This window comes from Giraffa tippelskirchi, chromosome 2 (genome assembly GCF_054371585.1).
Source record: "Giraffa tippelskirchi isolate mGirTip1 chromosome 2, T2T-mGirTip1v1.2.pri, whole genome shotgun sequence".
Lineage (NCBI taxonomy): Eukaryota > Metazoa > Chordata > Mammalia > Artiodactyla > Giraffidae > Giraffa > Giraffa tippelskirchi.
Window position 1 is genome coordinate 67,389,623 of NC_137276.1, and position 12,198 is coordinate 67,401,820.

Genomic DNA, 12,198 nt, shown 5'->3' on the forward strand with positions numbered 1-12,198 from the left:
ATTAACCTGTATCGTAAAGAATCCAAACACGTGTAGATAAATGTGCATGTGTAATAGGAAATGATTCTATACACTACAACACACACAACATGTATTTCCAAGTTACACCAAAAAAAATAAAAGACATAATGAGAGATAAATTTTGGGGTGCTTCTTCTAGCTCACTGCACTCTAACTTACAACCCCAAAGCCGGACTTGCACTAAGGCTCTCTTGGCAAGCCTGGGTAACCGGAGCTGGGCATGAAAACATGCTGCCGCCTTGTGGACACTTCCCACAACAGCAACCTGAAATCTACGGCCTAGGAGAAAAGAACATTCGCAAGCACTGGTGACCTGTATATTGTCAGTTCAGTTCAGTGGCTCAGTCGTGTCCGACTCTGAGACCCCATGGACTGCAGCACGCCAGGCTTCCCTGTCCATCACCAACTCCCGGAGCTTGCTCAAACTCATGTGCATCAAGTCGGTGATTCCATCAAGCCATCTCATCCTCTGCTGTCCCCTTCTCCTCCTGCTTTCAATCTTTCCCAGCATCAGGGTCTTTTCCAATGAGTCAGTTCTTTGCATCAGGTGGCCAAAGTATTGGAGTTTCAGCTTCAGCATCAGCCCTTCCAATGAACACCCAGGACTGATCTTCTTCAGGACTGACTGGTTTGATCTCCTTGCAGTTCAAGGGACTCTCAAGAGTCTTCTCCAACACCACAGTTCAAAAGCCTCAATTCTTCAGCACTCAGCTTTCTTTATAGTCCAACTCTCATACCTGCCCTCCAAAATTTCCAAGAGCAAGCAAGCAAAATGGAGAAGGAAATGGCAACTCACTCTAGTACTCTTGCCCGGAAAATTCCATGGATGGAGGAGCCTGGTAGGCTACAGTCTATGGGGTCACAATGAGTCGGACACGACTAAGCGACTTCACTTTCTTTCTTTCTATAGTTCCTTTTGGAGAAGGAAATGGCAACCCACTCAAGTGTTCTTGCCTGAAGAATCCCATGGACGGAGGGGCCTGGTGGGCTACAGTCTATGGGGTTGCAAAGAGTCAGACACGACTAAGCAACTAACACACATACACACATACACAAGCAAGCAAAAAGAATTAAACACAGGGCACACTTTCAAGAAGACAATTTTAACAGAGAAGTCCAACTCAGTGTTTAAAAAAAAAGCACCCAGAAACAGGAGCAATATGATGAATTATTAGAGACATGCAAATCAGAAGTACAACAAGGTATCCCCTCACATCAATCAAAATGGTCACAATCAATAAGTCCACAGACAATAACGGCTACAACAGAGTTAAGAAAAGGGGACCCTCTGATGCTAACAGCTACTAGAGAGTACACTATAATAGTGCCTTTCAAAGGTAAAAACACAGCTACCCTATGATCTGGCAATCACACTCTTAAAGAGTATGTGAGCAGCAAACCAGACTCTGAAGAGACTCATGCACCCAAATGTATACTACAGCACTATTTACAATAGCCAAGTCATGGAGGCCACCGAAATGCCCACAGACAGATGAATGGATAAAGAACTGACATGTGCACAGAATCAAATCTAACTCAGCCATGAAAAAACATACAAAATGATGCTATTTGCAGTAACCTATGGACTTGTACTGGAGAAGGAAATGGCAACCCACTCCAGTACTCTTGCCTGGAAAATCCCATGGACGGAGGAGCCTGGAGGGCTGCGGTCCATGGGGTCGCGAAGAGTCGGACACGACTGAGCGACTTCACTTTCACTTTTCACTTTCATGCATTGGAGAAGGAAATGGCAACCCACTCCAGTGTTCTTGCCAGGAGAATCCCAACGACGGAGGAGCCTGGTGGGCTGCCATCTATGGGGTCGCACAGAGTCAGACACGACTGAAGCGACTTAGCAGCAGCAGCAGCATGGACTTGTACATAATTTTAGTAAGTGAAGTAATTCAGAGAAAGATATGATATTATTTGTAGGTGGAATAGGTAAAAAAAAAAAAAAATGACACCAATATACTAATTTGCAAAAGTGAAACAGACATTCAAACTTCAAAAACAAACTTAACAGTTACCAAGAAGAAAGGTGGTGGATAGGATATATTACAAGGTTTGGATTAACCTATACACACTAATCCATATGAAACAGACAGTCACCAAAGGTTTACTATATAGCAAGAGGGGTGTACTAAGCAGTCTTTAATCATCTGTGTGTGAAACAAAAATGAAGATGAATATATAAATGTATATTTAACTGAAGAACACTCTGTAAACCTAGAATACCACATTGTGAATCAAGTTTACATCACTGCTGCTGCTGCTGCTACGTCGAGTCAGTCGTGTCTGACTCTGTGCAACCCCACAGACGGCAGCCCACCAGGCTCCTCTGTCCCTGGGATTCTCCAGGCAAGAATACTATAGTGGGTTGCCATTTTCTTCTCCTTACATCACTAAGAAATATATATTAAATTTAAAAAAAAAACAGGGAGTTTTGAGACACAAACTCTTAGGTGTTTATTCTGGCACATTTCACTCTAATTTACAACCCGGCAAAAGGAACTCCCCTAAGGCTCTAGTCACTGCAATGACAAGAGCTGGGTGTGAAGAAATTCAGCCACCCTGTGGCCATTTCCCAAAACAGCAAGCTGAAAATCTACTGTACAGCACAGGGAACACTACTAAATAGTCTGCAATGGCCTATATGGGAAAGAATCTAAGAACATGTGGATATATGTATATGTATAACTGATTTACTTTGGTGTATACCTGAAACCAACACAACATATAAATATACTATACTCCAATAAAAATTTTTAATTCTGTGTTATATATCTGAAAGTTGCTAAGAGAGTAGATCTTAAAATTCTCATCACAAGAAAAAAATTCTAAAAATGTGTGGTGATGAATACTAATCAGGCTTACTATGATCATTTCATAATATATATATATATTGAATCATTATGTTGTACACCTTCAAATAACATTATATGTCAATGATAACTCAAACAGCTTTACCATAAAAGAGCAAACAAATTAGCAAGAAAACACAAAAGTTGAGTAAATAAGTGTAAAAAGTATGCACACTTTCAAAAGAGAAAATACAAAAATGAAAATAATATTTTTAAATTATCATTTTAATCAGGAAATTCAAGTTAAAATGAGACATTTTGCCAATATTAGCAAAGAATTTTTTTTAATCTATGTAAGGAAAATATGCGAAGGAGATCAGAACTCTCATACACCAGTGGTGTAAGAATACATCGGGAGACTTTTTGTAGCAATTTTATAATGACTGACATGCTTATAAAATGGTCATCTTCCAAATACTGTATAGCATCACTGATATGTGGAATCTTAAATAAAAGAGTGAAATCCTAGGAACAGAATAGAATGGTGGTTGCCAGGGGCTGAGGTGGTGGGAGAAATGGGGAAATGTTTGGCAAAGGGTACAAACTTCAAGTTATAAGAAAGTTCTGGGGATCTAATGTATAGCATGTTGCTGCTGCTGCTGCTGCTAAGTCACTTCAGTCGTGTCCAACTCTGTGCGACCCCATAGACGGCAGCCCACCAGGCTCCCCTATCCATGGGATTCTCCAGGCAAGAATACTGGAGTGGGTTGCCATTTCCTTCCCCAGTGCATGAAAGGGAAAAGTGAAAGTGAAATCGCTCAGTCATGTCCGACCCTTAGAGACCCCATGGACTGTAGCCTACCAGGCTCCTCCGTCCATGGGATTTTCCAGGCAAGAGCATGTTGACTATAGTTAATAATACTGTACTGTATACTCGAAAGTTGCTAAGATGGTAAACCTTAAATATTCTCACCACAGAAACAAATAAAAAGAAAGGTAACTTTATGAGGTGATGGAGAGGTCAATCAATCCTGTTATGGTAATCATTTGCAATATATCTGTGAATCAAATCATCACACTGTGAATCTTATACTTACACAAATTATATGTCAATTGTATCTCAAATCTGGAAATAAATCAATGAATGAATGTTTAAAATTCCCCTGCAGGACCTCCCCTGGTGGTCCAGTGGTTAAGAATCTGCCTTTCAATGCAAGGGATGCAGGCTGGATCCCTGGTCGGGGAACTAAGATCCCATGTAACGTGGGACCACTGAGCCCATACTAGCCACAACTAGAGAAGCCCCCATACACTGCAACAAAGACCCCACATGCTGCAGCAAAGATCCAGTGCAGCCAAAAGAAAAAAACTGAAATGTATGGTAATGTTCAAAATCAGGAATAATAAAATAAAAACCTTCTGGCTTATAAGACTGTGTCTCTTCAACCACCACAACCCAAAACCCGCTAATAAATAACTCTTCACAACTACAGAATGCATTTTCTTTTTTATTATTCTATATTTGAGCAATTTTATGGAGAAAAAGAATCCCTTTATTTTAATACAGTAACTAACTATATCACCTTGGAAAGCAGCGTGACAAAGAACAAGAGTTTGGGATCAGGCAAACCACACTTAAATTCTGATTGTGTCACTCGGTATATGCTAATCTCACTGAATCACAAATTCCTTACTTATAAATGGGAATAACAGTATTTCTTTCTTAGTGTTGTTATGAGAATAAAAGGTAGCCCGCTTAAGCACTCAATAAATATTAGTCTTTATTAGCTGCATCTTCTAAAACTAAAACATTAGTTTTATTAGTTGTATCATCTAGTTCATCTTTACAAGGCCTTACAAGAAAAAATGTTAATATAGTTGTAATCATGGTGTACATGTTAAACACATTTTCCATATACTGATGATCCAAATACTTCTATCATTTTAATGGTTACATTATATTGCCTTGCTAAGAGAGTATCATAATTTAACCATTCTGCAATCACTGGATGTATACAGCATATTTTCAGTGACTCTGCATTAACTACTTTATTATCTGCTTTACTGTTTCCTATCTTCAAATTCAATGATTACTCACTTTGTTTAGATCTCTCCATTATCTAGAACTATATTTTGTATGCATAGATTTTAAAAAATGGCATTCTAACCTGCCACTATTAGGTCAATAATTTATGAAGTATTTTATTCAAAATTATTAATTACTGATTGATACTAAACAAGTAGAAAAACATATAAGCAATCAAACTTCTCCAACTAAACACTAGCTTATACATTTTTAAACTGAAACTATCCATTAAATTCATTCAAACATTCACACAGTAGTAACACTATTTCTTTTTTGGTTGATCTGGATGAACAAGGTAAAATATCACTCACTGGTTATCAAGAAATAGATATTGTTCTAGATACTGCAGTGACTACAATAGCAAAAATATCCCTGTCATCCTGGAGCGTACATTCTAGTACTGAAGATGGGTGATAGATAAAATATTAAAATGAATAATATGTTAGTGACAAGTGCAAAGCAAAAAAAGCAGGAAAGCGGGGGCAGAGTAGGAAGTGTTAGGGAGGGTTGGTTTGCAGTGTGAGGTGAGTAGCCAGTGAGTCCTCATTGGATGGGAGACATGTGAGTCAAGATCCAAAGAAAATGAGGGAGTAACCCAGACAGATATCAGACAGATATCTGGGGGAAGAGCAGGATTAGCAGAGGAAACAGAGAAGTGCAGGGGTCCTGAGTTGGGAGCTTATCTGGTATGATTTAGGAACAGCAAGGCCAGTGTAGCTAGAACAGAATGAGACAGGGGAGAATAGTAGATGAAATTAGAGAAGTAACTGTAGCCAGATCAGATAATGAACTTGCCGGTTTTCATGGGTCTTCAGAGTCTACTGAGTAGGATGGGAAAACCACTGAAAAATCTGAAGAAAAGAGTGATGTGATCTAATTTACCTTTGAACAGGGCTGAGAACAGACTGAAGGGGGTATAAGAAAGCAGGAAGACCAACAAGAAGGTTACAGCAAGAGATGATGGCGATAGCAGTGGTCTGATTCTAGACATTACTTTGCCAACAAAGGTCCGTCTAGTCAAAGCTATGGTTTTTCCAGTGGTCATGTATGGATATGAGAGTTGAACTGTAAAGAAAGCTGAGCACCGAAGAATTGAGGCTTTTGAACTACGGTGTTGGAGAAGACTCTTGAGAGTCCCGTGGACTGCAAGGAGATCCAACCAGTCCATCCTAAAGAAAATCACTCCTGAATATTCATTGGAAGGACTGATGATGAAGCTGAAGCTCCAATACTTTGATGGCCACCTGATGCGAAGAGCTTACTCATTGGAAAAGACCCTGATGCTGGGAACAATTGAAGGCAGGAGGAGAAGGAAACAACAGAGGATGAGATGGTTTGATGGCATCACTGACTCGACGGACATGAGTCTGAGCAAGCTCCAGGAGTTGGTGATGGACAGAGAAGCCTGGCGTGCTGCAGTCCATGTGGTCACAAAGAGTCGGACACAACTGAGCAACTCAACTGACTGATTCTAGACCTAATTTAAAAGTAAAGCCAAAGGGACTTCCCCGGTGATCCAGTGGCTAAGACTCCACGCTCCCAACGCAGGAGGCTTGGATTAGGTCCCTGGTTGGAGAATTAGATTCGCATCCCACAACAAAAGATTCCACATGCCACAACAAAGATCTAAGATCCCAAGTGCCACAACTAAGACCCAGCACAGCCAAATAAATAAATAAATATTAAAAAATAAAAGTAAAGCCAAGAGAATCTGCTGAGACTGTGAGTAGGAGAGAAGTCTCCAAGGTTTCAGGCCTCAACAATTCATGAAAGAAATTGGTGTTCATAGCAAGCAAGGTAGGGTGGGGAAGGTATTAGAAGCTCAATGTTAGACAGTAGTTTTAGAGATACCTACCTACCTCATAAAAAGTGCAAGTATCAAATCAGTGGTTGGACAGACAAGTTTGGAATTAGAGAGGTACAGACTAGGGATGTAATTTGGGAGTCATCAGTATAGAGATGGTATTTAGAACAAAGAAGTGAATGTAGAGGGAAAGAGACACCCAAACACACTGAACTCTGGGTACCCCACTGTTTAGAGGTTGGGGATATAAAGATGAAGCAACAAGAACTGAGAAGAAGGAAAAACAAACACGTGGAAGCTAAATAAAAGAAGTATGTCGGACTTCCCTGGTGGTCCAGTGGTTAAGAATCTACCTGTCAATGCAGAAGACATGGGTTCAATCCCTAGTCTGGGAAGACGCTGCAGAGCAACTGAGCCTGTGTGCCACAACTACTGAGCCCACACCCTGGAGCCCCCGCTCTGCAACAACAGAAGCCACCACAATGAGACACTTATGCACTGCAACTAGAGAAAGCCCTCGGGCAGCAACGAAGACCCAGCCCCAGCACAGCCAAAAATAAAGAAATAAAAATAGAACTTGGTATAAAAGAAAAAAAGAAGTATGTCAAGGAAGAGAGACTACTCAACTGAGCCAGAAACCAGATTGAATAACTATGCCAAATGCTCAAATAAGAGGAAGACTAAGAATTTACTACTAAATTTAGCAATATATGAATCACTAGTGAAACTGGTAAAACATTGATTCTTAACCTTGAGTTTTAAAAACCTCAAAATACCTGGTTATTTCAAAAACTGCTACACATAGCCTCAGAACAAAATTAACTAAATCCATTTTAATTTCAGAAGACTGCCAATATTTTTTTGTAATAGACTTCACTTTTTAGAGCAGTGTTAGGTTCACAGTAAAGCTGAGTAGAAGGTACAGAGATTTCCTATTGACCTCCCTGCCCCCAAACATGTACGGCCTCCTCTAGAATGCCAAGGGGCATGTAAAATTTATTACAGAAATAAATGGCAACACAGAGGTGTTACCAAGTTCACCTCTGTACGACGGTGAGCCTCTAAAGCAAAAGTTTTCAACCGTGGCTGTCTAGAGCCCTAGAACTAGTTCTGCAGCACCTCTTGTGCTACCACAGCAGGGAGGGAAGAAGCTATCTGTAGTGGATTGGGCTCAGGGTTCTTCTGACCTGTTTAACCAGAGTAGCTCTATCAATTTTTACATACTGTATTTCAGAAGGGTTTTACAATTCAAAAAAAAAAAAGTCATTGAAAATCACTGCCCTTAATCAGTGCTTCTCAAAGTGCAGTAGCCAAACCAGTAGCAGCAGTAGCACCTGGCACCTGGTTAAAAAGGTCCCAATCCAGACCTACTCACTCAGAGTCTGGGGGTGAGCGCTGTATTTTAACAAGTTCTCCAGGTGATTCTGATACATGCTGAAATTTGAGAACCAGTGCCTCCAAAATTTCATATATTTTGCTTAAGTACTGATAGCTGTTTGCTTTAAGCACTGCTATCCTCAGTAGAAATCAAAATAGAAATTTTGCAAATATCAGTATTTCAGGATATTAGAATAATATTTCTGGGGGAGGGAAAAAAAAGAAAAAAATAGAATAATATTTCTTATACAGTTATACTTGGATTAAGGCTGTCATTATTTTTAAGAATGCTAAAGTCTTTAATAAAAAATATTAAATAATTTTAGCTATTAGGTGACCACATAGACAGTTGTATAAAGACATCCCAAAGCACACTGAAAAGTCATATTGTAACATTATGAATGAGGAATTCTTAACATCAATTCTTGAGTAGTTTCAATCAAAGATTAAAATTTATCTGACATGCAACATACCTCTTTCATATACTGATTATATAGAGCTTCTGATGATTCTAGATAAGCTTGTGCAGTTTCAATTTCTTCTCTTTCAGACCACAAGATACCCAGGTTATTCTGGAAAATAAAAAGAGAAAAAAATGACAACATAAATCTTCCAATAAAGTAGTTTTCATAGTTTCAAAGTCAATGCTTACCTAAAGAGTACTAGTGTCTGATTAACAATGAATTAATTATTCATAATACTATTGCCCTTATGTCACAGGAGGCAGTCACTAAATTGGGTTCCCCAATGATTCCTGCCTTCTGGTGTTCATGCCCTTGTACAATCTCTTCCCTTTAAGTCTGGGCTAGATTTAGTGACTTGCTTCTAACAAACAGAACATGGCAACAGTGACGGATGGTCCCCTCCAACATCAAATTACAAAACATTGTGGTTCCATTTTGGGTGTTCCCTCTTGCTGTTCTCTCTGAGGGAAGTCAAATGCCATATTTTGAGCCACATTATGGTGTCAAGGAACTAAGGGAAGTCAACAGTCAGGGCCTCAGACCAACAGCCTGTATGAATCTTGCCAAGAACCACACAAGTGAGCTTGGATTCTCTAGTTGAACCTTCCAGTGCCGCTCCAGCAGGCCAATAATCTGATGACAGACCTTGAGCTAGAGGCAAGCCAGCCTGGATTCATGTTATTTCAGTAATTAAGTTTCAAGCTGCTAAATTTGGGGGTACAATGTTACATTTTAAAAAGGTTTTCCCCCTGCTACACAACTCTTTTTATCATAGGGCAAATCAGGCCTGTGCTGAAGACTAGCTCCTGCTTAGACAATGGGGTTAGTCAGCCTCTCAACCCTCAGGACAGTCTTTCAGGCACAGGGATTCTTCTGAGGCTGGGCTTCTACCATCTTTTGCTTACTTTCCCAGGGAAGGGAACAGGATAAGGAAATAATATTTTTAAAGCAAATTCTTAACCTTGGCCCAAGAACCCATAAGTTACCCAGGAAGAGAATTCAGAGTCTATGAATGTGGATGGGGAAACATTACAAAGTCATTTTCACTATATCCTCTTAAAATTTAGCATTTTTTTTTTCAGTTATGAAGGCAGGAAACAAAATGCAACAATGTTACAGTACCTGGGATTTTGTGGTTTATATAAGTGAAAAAAATCTTCGTATTATAGCTCATAGATATCTTAAACCATCATTAATATTCAATAATACTTTAAAATTATATTTAAAAATAGATGCTATTTAATGGACTCATAAGGAACTTTATATATCACTATATTATACATTTGTTTTAAAAAATATTTTGATAACTTCAGTATTACTGGTTTCTTTTGCAACCCTCTACATTTTATTTTATACACTTAAAATCATTATTCTGTTTCATGAAATACAGCCTTCAGTCGACTGCAAAAGGGGCATGTGGCAAACACAAAAAAATGTTTCGAAATCCTACAGTTTAAAGGTAATATGATCGCTGCCCTGGAACACAGACCTCTGGTCCTATGGTTTTACATAGTATACCTATTCTACAGTTTTTGGGGGTTTTTTTAAGTGACTTGATCAGTTCTCAGTGTCTAGAGCTGCAGGTAGGTTATAGTGATAAATTACTGAGATTGGGCAATTCTCTCCTCTATATTTCTTTGCAGTACCCTAGGGAAGCTTAAAGACTCAGTACTAATTTAATGATTATTCTGCCCATCCAGCTTCAAGAGAATATAATCTCCCTTAAAGCTCATTTCTTGAATTTAGAAATGAATCCACAAGTCACCTTTTCTCACTCCCTAGGTCAATTCATTTTTCGTCTGAGACACATGGTGTTTGGCCATGACACCAGTAAGCCCAAACCCAGCAGACTGAACCTAACTAGAGAAGTACCTACTACCAGGAACTGGTTAGCCACATTTACTCTATTTAGATGGGACGGTGATGCATTTAGACTGCTAGATCCAGGGTAGGCTCTGCCACAGAAAGCACCAACTCTGGTGTGTGATAAATCTGAAGCCAAGTAGAGACCTAGAGTGTGTCTAGAAATGACACAGGTTTTTCTTCTGAACCATAACTTACTGAGGTCCTGAAGTTAAGGACCATGCAAGGGATTTAAAACTGACCTGACTTTTCAAAATAGTGTTAATGTTTTGTTTCAGTGTTTCCTCCACAGAGTAACTTTTTTTGATGTGCTAATTATTTTTACAATATAAATCCCATAATACATCAGAAAGTACTGTATCATTCACAGAGCATCACCATGTTCTTGCCCTTGGGATAACAGAATAGGTAAGAGAAAAAACTGAATCAAAAACTGCTAAAAAAAAAAAGTACTATTAGTGAATTCTACCAAACACATAAGGAAAAAATAATACCAAGTCTACACAAATTCATCCAGAAAAACAAACAGGAAAAGAATAGTTCCTCTATACCAAGTAGACATAACAAGAAATTACAGACTGATATCCTTCATGAACAAAGATACAAAAAATACTAACAAAATTTTAGCAAATTCCGTCCAACAATACATAAAAAGGGTAATACCTGACCCAAGTTTGGCTTGGCAAAAACTCCAAGTGGAGTTTATCACAGGAAAGAAAGGTTGGCTTAACATTATAAAAATCAATCAGTGTAATTCACCATATTAACAGACAAAAGAAAAAAAAAAGATTATCTCCACTGCAGCAATGAAATGATGATGATGAGTGAAAGAAGTCAGACAAAAGAAGAGTATACACCATATAAGTCCATTATGAAATTCTAGAAAATGTGGGGGAGGAGGGCAAGAAGGGAAAGAGAATATAGGAGTGAGTGAGGGATTACAAATGCACGTGCACCAAGAAACTTTTAGTGGTGATGGATATGATCATTACCGTGACTGCCGTGACTCATGGGAATACAGAGATGTTGAAATTCATCAAATTGTATACTTAGACACGTGCTGTTTACTATATGTCAGCTGTACCTCAGTAAAGCTGAGGTCCTCCTTATACATATATGTCCTGGCAGTGAGGAGAACAACCTACTGATTTGTCAAGTTAAATTTTGCTCAGCATGATAAGGCAAATGTGTATTTCTGATACCTAACCGGAAAAAAACACATTCTTCTGGAGAAAGTAGAAGGGGGACAGCCTCTCTTGATAATCTAATGAGTCCAGGTCCTGTATATCAATAATTTCCCAGGAAGCAGACACCAGATTGGAACAAAGCAGTCAGAATCACATAAATTCCCATGAACTGATACTTTCAAACTTTTTCTTATACAAACACAAACACACAGGTAGTCTTCTACCAAAATGGAATCACTCTACGTAATTCCAAGCATGCCTGAGCCTTCTCTCTCCTCTTAGTATCGATATTTTGGTGAACAAACATAAATCATTTCTAAAGGCTGCATACTGCTCTTCTATATGGATGTACCAGTACTTATTTAACTACAGAGCTACTCACTAATGGTTACTTTATTCTTTTCTTTTTTTAATTAACAATGATATGACAAACATCCATGTTAACAGACCTTTGCATACCTGTCTCAATATTATTTTAGAATACTGACGGGAAATTTTTAAGTCAAAGTCTTGACTCAGATTCCTACTGATCTCCAGAAAGTTCTATGGATTTATACTTCCACCAACAATTATGCTAATGGACAGTATCCATCTC

At 38.9% G+C, this 12,198-nt stretch overlaps 1 protein-coding gene across 2 annotated transcripts in view; it reads right to left on the reverse strand.

Annotated features, from left to right (window-relative positions):
• KIFBP (kinesin family binding protein) overlaps positions 1–12,198 on the reverse strand; it is a 54,570-nt gene that overhangs the window by 40,030 nt on the left and 2,342 nt on the right. For both annotated transcript variants that reach the window (XM_081568664.1, XM_081568653.1), the window contains exon 2: positions 8,563–8,661. In XM_081568664.1, coding sequence (XP_081424790.1) covers positions 8,563–8,661 — 99 coding nt within the window. The remainder of the gene's footprint in view (positions 1–8,562; positions 8,662–12,198) is intronic.